This window comes from Amyelois transitella, chromosome 14, assembly GCF_032362555.1.
Source record: "Amyelois transitella isolate CPQ chromosome 14, ilAmyTran1.1, whole genome shotgun sequence".
In the NCBI taxonomy this organism is placed as follows: Eukaryota; Metazoa; Arthropoda; class Insecta; order Lepidoptera; family Pyralidae; genus Amyelois; species Amyelois transitella.
Window position 1 is genome coordinate 10,137,654 of NC_083517.1, and position 12,140 is coordinate 10,149,793.

At 37.6% G+C, this 12,140-nt stretch overlaps 1 protein-coding gene across 2 annotated transcripts; it reads right to left on the minus strand.

Moving 5' to 3' along the window:
* Positions 1–3,455: 3,455 nt before the first annotated feature.
* Positions 3,456–11,511, minus strand: LOC106132318 (protein FAM151B). 2 transcript variants are annotated; one of them, XM_013331684.2, is made up of 5 exons: positions 11,337–11,511; positions 8,793–8,897; positions 7,087–7,331; positions 4,541–4,783; positions 3,456–3,730 (listed from the first exon to the last, which is right to left on the minus strand). In XM_013331684.2, the coding sequence occupies exons 1-5, from the start codon at positions 11,365–11,367 to the stop codon at positions 3,500–3,502; spliced, it is 855 nt and encodes a 284-aa protein (XP_013187138.1). In that variant the 5' UTR covers positions 11,368–11,511; the 3' UTR covers positions 3,456–3,499. The 2 variants fall into 2 exon arrangements, with proteins under 2 accessions (XP_013187138.1, XP_013187139.1); XM_013331685.2 differs by lacking the exon at positions 11,337–11,511 and adding an exon at positions 9,254–9,333.
* Between the last annotated feature and the right edge of the window lie 629 nt (positions 11,512–12,140).

Sequence of the window (12,140 nt, forward strand, 5' to 3'; positions counted from 1 at the left end):
CGTGGCCTATCAGACTGTTGGCTCTGTGTGCCCCACGACGGATATAGACGTGACCATATGTATGTGTATGTATTAGACCAAAACGCCTTTACAAAACGCTTCTTAATTATGACGTCACATCTTACCTGAGTTTCTCATTCACGTCATGAACCTATTTGTTGGGCAGCTACCATAATTATCGCGCTTGTGGATATCGTCTTAATAAAAGTTGTTTTACATGTATATTTTTTTAATAACTATGCTATCAGTGAATAAAAAAATATAATACACACATACATATAGTGCCTTGCGGGAAAGACAGAGCCAACAGTCTTGAAAAAACTGATAGGCCTCGTTCAGCTATGAATAATTTTGATTTACGTTTATTATGTATGAATGAATAAATTTTTTTTTAATAAAACTTTCGTATTTTGTATGAATGAATAAAAATTTTAGTAAAAAAAATATGGCGTCAAAATTAAAACTAAAAATTCACGTTATGTAAGTATTCAATTGTTCCATTGTTATTCTATCATGCTTTTACTAATTTATACATATTATTTTCAGACATTGTCATATCCATGTTGGCGTCGTGATTTCTAACCGTATGTTTTCACCGTTACATCATCATTATAACTTGCTGCCCTGTCGTGTCATCCTATGGATAGACAGACTTGCAGTTAATTGTTTTAATATCAAGTATTTACATACATATATTTATTATGTACAGTGACGTGTGGTTCCCGGCACCATTGAAAATAGAATACGACCACTCCATACTCCATATCTATCTCATGGGATGCCGTTAAAGGGGCTGAGGGATAGGCTTATATATACTTAGGATTCTACCTTTAGGCGATAGACTAGCAACCTATCATTATTTGAATCTCAATTATATCATTAATCCAAACAGTCTTTTCAGTTTTAATAGTCTTTTCAAGACCGTTGACTTGCAGTGAATTGTTTCAATATCAAGTATTTACATACATATACAAGGTAAATAGCTGAAGGTGGCCATTCAGTCTTTTCAAGACTGTTGGCTCTGTCCACCCCTCAAGGGATATAGACGTGACCATATGTATGTATGTATTTACATACATATGATCACGTCTGTGTCGAACGGGGTATACAGAGCCAACAGTCTCGAAGAGACTTAAAGGTCGCGTTCAGCTGTATGGTTTTATGATGGAACTGAGATTCAAATAGTGACAGGTTGCTAGCCAATCGCCTACAAGAAGAATCCCTAGTTCATAAGTCTCTCCCTACATGAATGTGCGCATATTCCCTTAGTCGCCTTTTACTACATCCATGGGATAGAGATAAAATGCGGTCGTATTATAAAATGCAGGGACCTCACACGGCAATTAATTTTCAATTGTTTTATTATCACTTTTTTAGGTATACTTATTTCAAAAGCTTAACCCATAATCGACAAGCGTTATTGGCTAAGGTTATGAATTATCAGAGGCAATAAAAAAACATACTTGTCAAATCAAGTGTGCCCTAAATAGAGCTTATATATCTTATCAATATGTACCCAAGCCAATTCCTTTCTATATTTTTTTCCGTCGTGGGCCTACTGGAAGAAATTTCTTTAAATATATGTATGTAGCGCCCTGTACAACATTTCTCCTTAGTCTAAGTTCTGGTTGTATTTTTTATTATTTAATGATGTACAAAATATATACATTAATAAAGGTAAAGTCAAGTATACTAAACATACTGTATAAATTAACCTTAACTGTTGAGCTTGCATGGAGATTTTAAAATATAGATGAAAAAAGAAGTATTATAGTAAAGGATAGTGTCGCAAATGGAACAACAACACCTTACTCGTATTAGGTAAATTGAGAACCGACGCTTTTAAATTTGTAAATGATTTCATTCATTAAAAAATGATACAAATCAATACAGCGGTGACGTTGTTAAGCTGCGCCTGCGCCGATGCAGATCACTGAATGTCAATGCGCATGCGCACGTGTAACACATGTGGCGGGTCGACACCCTCCGCAGACCTGACTTCCTTCTTTATAGATTTACTACAGAGCGTTCAGGGCTCCGTCTGAATGTAACAAAAATTCCCGATAAGTTGCATTCTCGCGGGAATTACAGAAAAATCCTCTCTTAGTACAACCCTAGACTACATAATTATACCTAACCATAGACTATATAGGGCACTGTTCAAAATTTCTTCTTAAACAATTTATATATTATTTATGATACATAAAGAATAAATACATATATATATTCTTTATGTATGGTGACGTGTGGTTCCCGGCACCATAGAAAATAGAATAGGACTACTCCATATCTTTCCCATGGGATGTCGTAAAGGCGACTAAGGGATAAGCTTATATACTTGGGATTCTTCCTTTAGGCGATAGGCCAGCAACCTATCACCATTTCAATCTCAATTCTTTTATTAATCCAAACAGCTGAACGTGGCCTATAACTCTTTTGATAACTGTTGGCTCTGTCTACCCCGCAAGGGAAATAGACGTGATTATATGTTTGTATAATGTATGTATATATTTTTGAAAATCAAAACCTATTAACATACTGTCCCTTGACCTACAGTCATGAGATTTGGCACAAAGTGAGGACATATACCTACCTACTTGCGCTCGGCTTGTTATCTCTGAATTTCTACATTTCCTATTACACACAGATTGTCAATAGCAATAATCGTCGTAAGATTTATTTGCAGTAACACAGAAAGTTTATTCAATTAGCTATCTGCCGTGATAACCAGCGGACCTGTGACCTTTGACCTTATTCACTAGAATGTTAACTGTCCAACTTCATATGCCTACACCGGAATACTCAGAAGGACATTAGTTCCCTTTATTTCGGAGAGATGACAACTCTTATGGGATGTAACTAAGGTTAAGGAAAGGTTTTTTGTACAGAGCACCTATTAATAGATAAATAAAAATTGTGCAATACCAGGTTTAAACAAGTCTAGTTAGATTTAAAATTATAATGTGATACTAAGTAGGTACCTTTATGTATAGGGTAGTATGGCTTGTACTTCGTTTTGACGAATACATACATAATTGTAACACTTACTTACACGTACTGTCTAAGGTGTAGACAGAGCCAATAATCACAGAAAATCTCTATATGGCTAATTTCAGTCATGATTGCTGTATAAAATGAATATCTAAAGCCTTAGATAAAACCAAAAAAATATGTACACCTGGCAAATTACACGGATTGAGTTAGCCTCGAAGCAAGTTCGAAACTTGTGTTACGAGATACTAACTCAACGATACTATATTTTATGATAAATACTTATATACATAGATAAACATCCAAGACCAATCAGAGAAAGTTCGTGTCTCGTCATGCCCTGACCGGGATTCGAACCTGGGACCTCCGGTGTCACAGACAAGCGTCTACCACTGCGCCACAAAGGCCGTCAAAAAGGAGATATAGTGATCTTACACGTGCGACCAAATAACATAAACACAACATCGAAAAACCATCAGATTTATTTAAATAACGAGTCTAAAGTACATCAATTCTTAACCTTATCAGCGGGCGGCAGGTGCAGCCTCGTGGACAGCTCCTCGGGGACGTCCAGGTATGTTCTCTCCAGACCCACGGTCAGGATCAGCGCCCGGAGGCGGTCGGTCTCCACGGCGTCGCCCTCGCTAGACCACACTGTCATTGAGGAGTTGAGGGAGGAAGTCTCCCGAAGGAGGTCTAGCAGGACTGGCTGGCTGTTGGATGCGAGGCCGGCGCGGACCTGGAATATTGATAACATGATGTTATCCCGAATAAGGTATAGAAAAAGACTGGTGACTGATTAATTTCGAGAGAGAGACTCTACCTAATAGCGTCAGAAGTCATAGTACTAACACTATTTACTAAGTACTTACACTAGCACTATTCGACCTAGTGCTCTCCGAGGTCAATGACCTCACATATGACACTACCCATAGCAACATTGACACCAAATTAGTGGAACTTTATAGGCATTTGGAATGAGAGTTGATGACCTCATTTATCCAAAACACACCACATCGGAGGATTCTTTGATGGCCTCACTGCCGCAATCGCCGACGACTAATCCCAGCGGACTCTTACTGGACGTCGGGGCTCCCTGTGAAGAAAAAGGGAGGCAAGGGGGGGCAGGAGCCTGATCAGGTCATACTGTCACTTCGACCCGCAACAATAGGTATCAAATACCCTCGCGACTCAAGAAATACCTGTATACCCGTGATATGAAACTAGATCGATATTATATCGATGTATAGGTATATCTTTGGGGTAAAACTGTTATCACATTGATGTGCCGTGTGGTTCCCGGCACCAATACAAAAAAGAATAGGAGCACTCCATCTCTATCCCTTGGATGCCGTGAAAGGCGACTTAGGGATAGGCTTACAAACTTGGGATTCTTTTTTAGGCGATGGGCTAGCAACCTATTTTTTATTAAGCCAAATAGCTGAACGTGGCCATTCAGTCTTTTCAAGACTGTTGGCTCTGTCTACCCCGCATGGGATATAGACGTGATCATATGTACGTATGTATGCACATTGATGCATTTACTTACAGGAAAAGTGACAGTCTGGTTGACATGGTTCTCGTGTATCATTCTCAGCATTGTCCCTATGTGCTCTCTGCTGTATTCTCCCTCCGTGATGTTCCCCCCAAACCTCGTAGTCCAGCCTATGGACAGCACGGTCCTGGGATGAGTGGCTCCAAGCTTGAGAAACCTCTCGGCGTCTACCGGCTTGGTGGTTGCTTCCACAGGCCCGGGTAAGATGTCGGCGTTCAGCCATATTGGGAAGTTGACCTGGAGAATGAAACAATTGGATACATACATACATATGGTTACGTCTATATCACTTGCGGGGTAGACAGAGCCAACAGTAATTAAAAGACAAACCACGTTTAATCACCAAACCACGAATTGAGATTCAAATAGTGACAGGTTGCTAGTCCATCGCCTAAAAAAAGAATCCCTAGTTGATAAGCCGATCCCTTAGTCGCCTTTTACGACTTCCACGGGAAATAGATGGAGTGGTCCTATCCTTTTTTTGTATTGGTGCCGAAAAATATAACGTTTCGAAAAAAGTCTGTAATGCTCTTTCGCTTGGCGATAAATTATCACCTTTGAAATACTTAATTAAACATACATACATATAATCACGTCTATATCCCTTGCGGGGTAGACAGAGCCAACAGTCCTGAGCGGACTGATAGGCCACGTTCAGCTATTTGGCTTTAAGATAGAATTGAGATTCGAATAGTGACAAGTTGCTAGCCTATCGCCTAAAAAAAGAATCTCAAGTTTGTAAGCCTATCCCTTAGTCGCCTTTTACGACATCCATGGGAAAGAGATGGAGTGGTCCTATTCTTTTTTGTATTGGTGCCGGGAACCACACGGCATTAAACTCAATAAAAATATCATTTTTACCGATCCCGAACACATTAATGCAAATTGCAAATAATGGACGTGTCAGACTGAATGTATTCATTCAAAGATAAGTGCACTTTTGTATTGACAATGTTTTTTACGTTATTGTTATTCGTGCCCGGTACCTCTCGCTTAAAAGTCTGGCAATTTAACCACTGATCCACCTACGCTCTCGAAGAAAGTACTCGTACTATGCATAATTAAAAATCAGTCTATCGTGCCGTGTGGTTCCCGGCGCCAATACAAAAAAAGAATAGGACCACTCCATCTCTTTCCCATGGATGTCGTAAAAGGCGACTAGAAATAGGCTTACAAACTTGGGATTCTTTTTTTAGGCGATGTGCTAGCAACCTATCACTACTTGAATCTCAATTCTATCATTAAACCAAATAGCTGAACGTGGCCATTCAGTCTTTACAAGACTGGTGGCTCTGTCGACCCCGCATGGATAGACGTGACCATATGTATGTATGTTTGTAGTATAAATCTGTATGAGCCATAATGCAATTACGAATGTATCGAGAATGACCAACAATAAGCTGTTTATTTTACTGAAAGCTTAATTCAAACGAAGATTATTCATTAAATTCATTGGCTGACTCAATTAAAGTGATCGTTACACTAAATACCATATGCAAACCACCTATCAATCGATTTTAAACCCTAAATTCGTTATCAATATGGTTAAAATTGTTATTAAAAGGCCTCGTGGAACTCTTCCTGGTTCATTATGTGAGATTGAACTTTCTTTATACAAATGAAGTATTCCTTATTATTATTATTTATTATTAACGGCCTCTGTGGTGCAGTGGTAGTACGCTTGTCTGTGACACCGGAGGTACCGGGTTCGAATCCCGACCGGGGCATGATGAGAACTTTTTCTGATTGGCCTGGCCCTTGGATGTTTATCTATATAAGTATTTATTATAAAATAAAGTATAGTTGAGTAACGTACCTAACACAAGTCTCGAACTTACTTCGAGACTAACTCAGTCTGTGTAATTTGTCCCGTATATATTTATTTTATATTTAATATACATTTAGCAGCCTGTTTGTGGCGCAGTGGTCGGATTCTCGCCTCTGTACCAAAATGTCCCGGGTTCTATACCCGGTCAGGTCAGGGTGGTAAACGAACTTTTTCTGATTGGCCTGGGTCTTAGATGTTTAGCTATATAAGTATTTATTATAGAATATAGCATCGTTGATTTAGTATCTCGTTACACAAGTCTCGAACTTAATTTGACGCTAGCTCAATCTTTGTGATATCACTACATACCTAGTATAAAACGAAGTCGCTATTTTAGTCTGTTTGTCTGTATGCTTAAATCTTAAAAATTACGCAACGGATTTTGATGCGGTTTTTTGTAACAGGTAGAGTGATTCAAGAGGAAGGTTTTACGTATAATAACATTTATAATTTTGCACCCGTGCAAAGCCGGGGCGGGTCGCTAGTCGTACATAAACGATTGGAGTACATTCGCCTATAAGAAGAATCCCAAGTTTATAAGCCTATCCCTTAGTCTTTTTCGACATCCAGTGACACGAAACGAGATGGAGGGATCCTATTCTTTTTTTTTAATGGTGCCGGGAACCGCACGGCTCCAGCCCGCCGGAACAGCATGGTAATTTCAACCGAAGAATAAAATTATCAAGATATCCTGATACTAAAGAACCATCACCTCAGGTTTAGTGTACTGCCCGATAAGCTCCTGAGACTTCTCAAACGCTTCTATCGACTTGAAGTCCAGTTTGACCCCCTTAGGCTTTGACTTCCCCCTGTTGGCTTCCTGGACTGTTGACAGGAACTCTGCCAGAGACAGGTCTGATGAGGTGGCCGGGGGGTGCGCCATGATCGGGATCGGTGGACCTTCAGACCCTGACACATGGCCCAGGACTATGTCCGCTTCCAACATGGAGACGTTGCCTGAAAGAATATAGAAACGAAGAGTTGATACCTACAATCGGAAAATGTTTAGATGCCTAAAGTGTGGGTAAATATCGTGAGGAAATCTCAGCCGTGTGGGGATTCCGGCACAAATAATAAAGAATAGGACCACTCCATCTCTTTCCCGTGGATGTCGTAAAAGGCGACTAAGGGATGCCTATCCCTTATTACAAACTTGGGATTCTCTTTTTGGGCGATGGGCTAGCAACCTGTCGCTATTTGAATCTCAATTCTATCATTAAGGCAAATAGCTAAACGCGGCCGATCAGTCTTTTCAAGACTGTTGGCTCTGTATTGTGTGCTGATACTAGAAAGGAGTTTATAATCTATATATAATGTCACTGAATGTTTTGTCATTAAATCAATCCTTGAATAAAAAGATGTACATTGCACTGCATGTTTATAATATATAGGGAAGAAGTTAATACTACTAACAAACTTCACTCTGTCTACCCCACAAGGGATATAGACGTGACCATATGTATGTATAATTCTATACGTCAAGTTCCAGTACAAAGATGTAGTTCAGTCGGGGTTCGCTATACGTTTTTACTGCCTCACCTAATCAAGATTCATGGTAAAAAACAAACTCTTTACTCTTGAACTGTCTTTTCGAACTGTAGTCGTGGTATTGTGCAAGGCAAGAGACCAATTTTCAGAATTAATATGCACTAGTTGTCGCCTCTTACGCCGATCCTAAATCCGTCAGTGCAATAATTGATATTAATGGCTATTTCTAGGAATGCACATGTTCGCGAACTCGTAATAATTAAGATTGAAGTTTATCGCGCAAATTTATTTTGTAGAAGCTATTATCCGCGGTTAAGCCAGCTATACATACATACATATAATCACGTCTATATCCCTTGCGGGGTAGACAGAGCCAACAGTCTTGAAAAGACTGATAGGCCACGTTCAGCTGTTTGGCTTTATGATGGAATTGAGATTCAAATAGTGACAGGTTGCTAGCCCATCTCCTAAAAGAAGAATCCCAAGTTTTTAAGCCTATCCCTTGGCCGCCTTTTACGACATCCATGGGAACGAGATGGAGTAGTCCTATTCTTTTTTTTTATTGGTGCCGGGAACCACATGGCATCTAGCCAGACAGCTATATACTGAATAACACTAAGTTTAATGCCAAATTATAATTAAAAAAGAAAAAAAATCAGATAAATTAAGTATAACTTTTGAAATATGGCAATACAGATTTTGTAAGGCTTATAGCAGTGGACAGGTTACAAAAAGGAATTTAGAGAAGATAGAAACGTGTGGACTCGCCTTTTACGACATCCGTGGAAAAGAGATGGAGTGATACTATTCTAAAGTTTAGATCAACAGTTAATGAAATCTTAAAACGGGAAATCGTTTTACGGGAATTAAATCTTAAAAAATCCTTGGCTTACAATAATAGGTCGCTGAGTTTTAAATGTGTATGCTTACTAGCTAAAGCTGCCTGTAGATATGTCTTGTTGTTCACGGCATGCGCCCATGTTACTGTGGTTAGATTTTTCATAAGTATATCTTCCTCGCTTCTAACAGCGAACGCTGAAACAAAAAAAAACGAAACAGTAAAATTAAATGGTTAACATTCAATTAATATCGTAATTTTATTGACGTAAATTTAAGTACCCCTACAGATTTTTAACTATAAATTGTACATGTAGTAGAAATCAACTTTACATGGCAACACCTCTATTGTCAAAAAAAATGTCAGTGAATGAACGTCAAACTTAGCTGTCAAAAATGCGTCGGTCACGTCAGGAGTATTGTTTACTATTCAGCTTTATAATAACTAGAAATCTAAGAATTACAGCTAAACAAGGCAATTGAAGATCGAACTATCCATTTATGTCATAACTCATTGGATTTTTACTTAGTAACATTAAATAATAATAACTTACATTTCACGAAGAGAATCTTTGTTTACCACCTGTACTAAAAATAACTTTGACATTGTCAGAACGTTTACGACGAACGCTAGATATTTATGTAAGTTGTTTGTGTGGTTAGCTAATGATAAAAGTTAAAAATTCTGCTTAGTTCCTACCTAACGTAAAGATTTATTTCAACCGTGAACTAAAATGAGTAAACTTTAATTGGATTTGGTTCTTTGATGTTTAATGGTTTTATAGAATTGCATCTTTCAAGGTCAAATCAATTGCGCCTTCTACACTTTAATAGCAATAACGCGCAGATGCACAAAGTTACTTTTAACTACGTAGGAACGAGATAAAATTATATACATTACATGTGGTCACGTCTTTATCCTTCACGGGGTAGAAAGAGCCTTGAAAAAACTGATAGCTCACGTTCCGCTGTTCGGCTAAGTGATAGAATTGAGATTCAAATAGTGACAGGTTGCTAGCCCATCGCCTAAAAGCAGAATTCCTAGTTATCCCTTAATCGCTTTTTACGACATCTGTGGGAGAAAGATGGAGGACCATAATCTTTTTTCTATTGGTGCCGGGAACCACACGGCACTACTATTTATTTATAAGGCTTCTTATCCTTTAATTACATGTGTAATTTGTCCCTAAAAAAAAAATTACCGCCTAAAATATTAACAGAAATATAACATACCTACTAGCTCTCACCCACGGCTCTGCCCTGATATAAAGTAGCATTTGTGTTATTCTGGGTCTTCAGCTACCTACATTCCAAATTCCATCGTAATCGGGTCAGCAGTATACGTATCCATACATAATTACATACTTTTACATTTATAATTAAACTTAAATATACTCACAATTTATTTTTGGACCTAAGGCTTCGTATGCTATGTCCATTTCTAAGGCCTAACCTTATTTTATACTAAGATAACGCTCCTAAATTAATTTATAGGTATTTGAAAATAAAATGAGTGAAATAAATAGTTGGAACTGAGTATTATTACTGCGGCATAATAGATTACAGCTATCTATATAATTAACTAAAATATTTCCTTAATACCTACATTTAAACTAAAGAAACACTCTTTAAATGCTTGTATTTTATTTTTATCAGTCTTAAAAAGATTGAAGGGCCACGTTTTACTGTATAGCTTAGGTAATCTCAATTTCATATTGTGATTCAAATACTGACAGGTTTGCTAGCAGCTCATAAGATCAATATTATGATTATTTGCCCTTCCCTTTATTGTATTTTACGACACCCATCAGATATTCCATGAAATGGTCCTATTCTTAAGTGTTAGGGATCACACGGCACATGTTTTAATTAAACTTAAATAATTAAGCATTAAAAATATTAAAAAATCACGAATAGTGTTGTAGCAAATAAATTGACTTTTTTTACAAATTTTTATAAACTTTTACATGGTAACATTTTAAATTATCACAAAATCAAAAAAAGAATTGAGAATAATATAAGACCATAGATGTGTGTTTTTTTTTGTTAATATTGGCCAATTATTCGTTTCGCCACCATGGGTGATCGAATTTTTTAAATCTTGATTTTAATTTGACAGTTGCACAGAAAACTGCGTGTGTTGGAAGAAGACGACACATTAATTTTTATAATTTTCAATTACAAACATATCGTTTGTCGTATACATTCCTATTTCTTTGTTTGAAAAACATTTATTTACGGCCTCTGTGGCTCAGCGGTAGTACGCTTGTCTGTGACACCGGAGGTCCCGGGTTCGAATCCCGGTCAGGGCATGATGAGAAAAGAACTTTTTCTGATTGTCCTGGGTCTTGGATGTTTATCTATATAAGTATTTATTATAAAATATAGTATCGTTGAGTTAGTATCTCGTAACACAAGTGTCGAACTTACTTCGAGGCTAACTCAATCAGTGTAATTTGTCCCGTATATATTTATTTATTTATATTTATTTATTGGGTAATTTAAATCACATGAAATTAATCAAATTCAGAATTTTCTATCAAATCCATCCTCTGATACTGGCACAAAACAAAATATATTTTTTAATTTGTCTATCCACTGGTAAGGGCAATTTTTTTTTTAAATTTGTTAACATACCTGCAACTGCGATTAACAGAATCCACCGCATATCCGAATACAATTAGGCACGTCTTCCAGTGACGCCGGCCACAGCTCTCTGGCAATAAAGGCAGTGTCCACCTGCAATTGGTAAATTGGCCAATTGCCCTCTCAGGTTTTATTGCAGCAATGAGGATTGTTAGAATCAAGGATAGCGTTTGCAAGTCTGTGTTGCTGGGAGTGCGGGAAACGGGGATATTGGAAAATAACGGCCATTTTTTTTCGCCGCATTTTTTATGTAGTCCATTTTTTAAGGCACTAAAGTAAAGGTTGTCTTCAATCTTGACAAAGCATTTGTGTCGAAAATACATTCATATTAATAATACACACACATAAAATCACGTTTATATCCCTTGCGGGGTAGAGAACCCACTTTCTTGAATAGACTGATAGGCCACGTTCAGCTGTTTGGCTTATAGATAGAATTGATATTGAAATGTTCCTTGTATATGCATAAATCTAAAGCTTACTAACTACCCAGTGACTGACTTATTGACGTGCAACGACTGAGCTTAAGGAGCTAAAAATCAATCCAAATATTCAAGGACTTGATCCAACCGGAGAGAGACGTTTTGGTGGTAAAATAAATTTTTCAAGACTGCTGGCTCTGCCCACCTCGCAAGGAACATAGACGTGATTACATATATGTACAAAAATCTGAAGAATTCAAGCAATAATTATGAACACACTCATAAAATCGTATGTACTCGCGGGCTAGTAATATATAAAATTCTCTGATACAACATATTACTACAACATAAACTTACAATAACAATAAAATCT

What these genes read in the sequence shown, in the direction of transcription:
- LOC106132318 (XM_013331684.2), bottom strand. Translation starts at nt 11,367, where the DNA reads ATGCGGTGGATTCTGTTAATCGCAGTTGCAG. An exon ending in TCTGTTAATCGCAGTTGCAG is followed by an intron (nt 8,898 to 11,336) that starts GTATGTTAACAA and finishes TTTTTGTTTCAG; the next exon opens with CGTTCGCTGTTAGAAGCGAG. An exon ending in TCTACAGGCAGCTTTAGCTA is followed by an intron (nt 7,332 to 8,792) that starts GTAAGCATACAC and finishes ATATTCTTTCAG; the next exon opens with GCAACGTCTCCATGTTGGAA.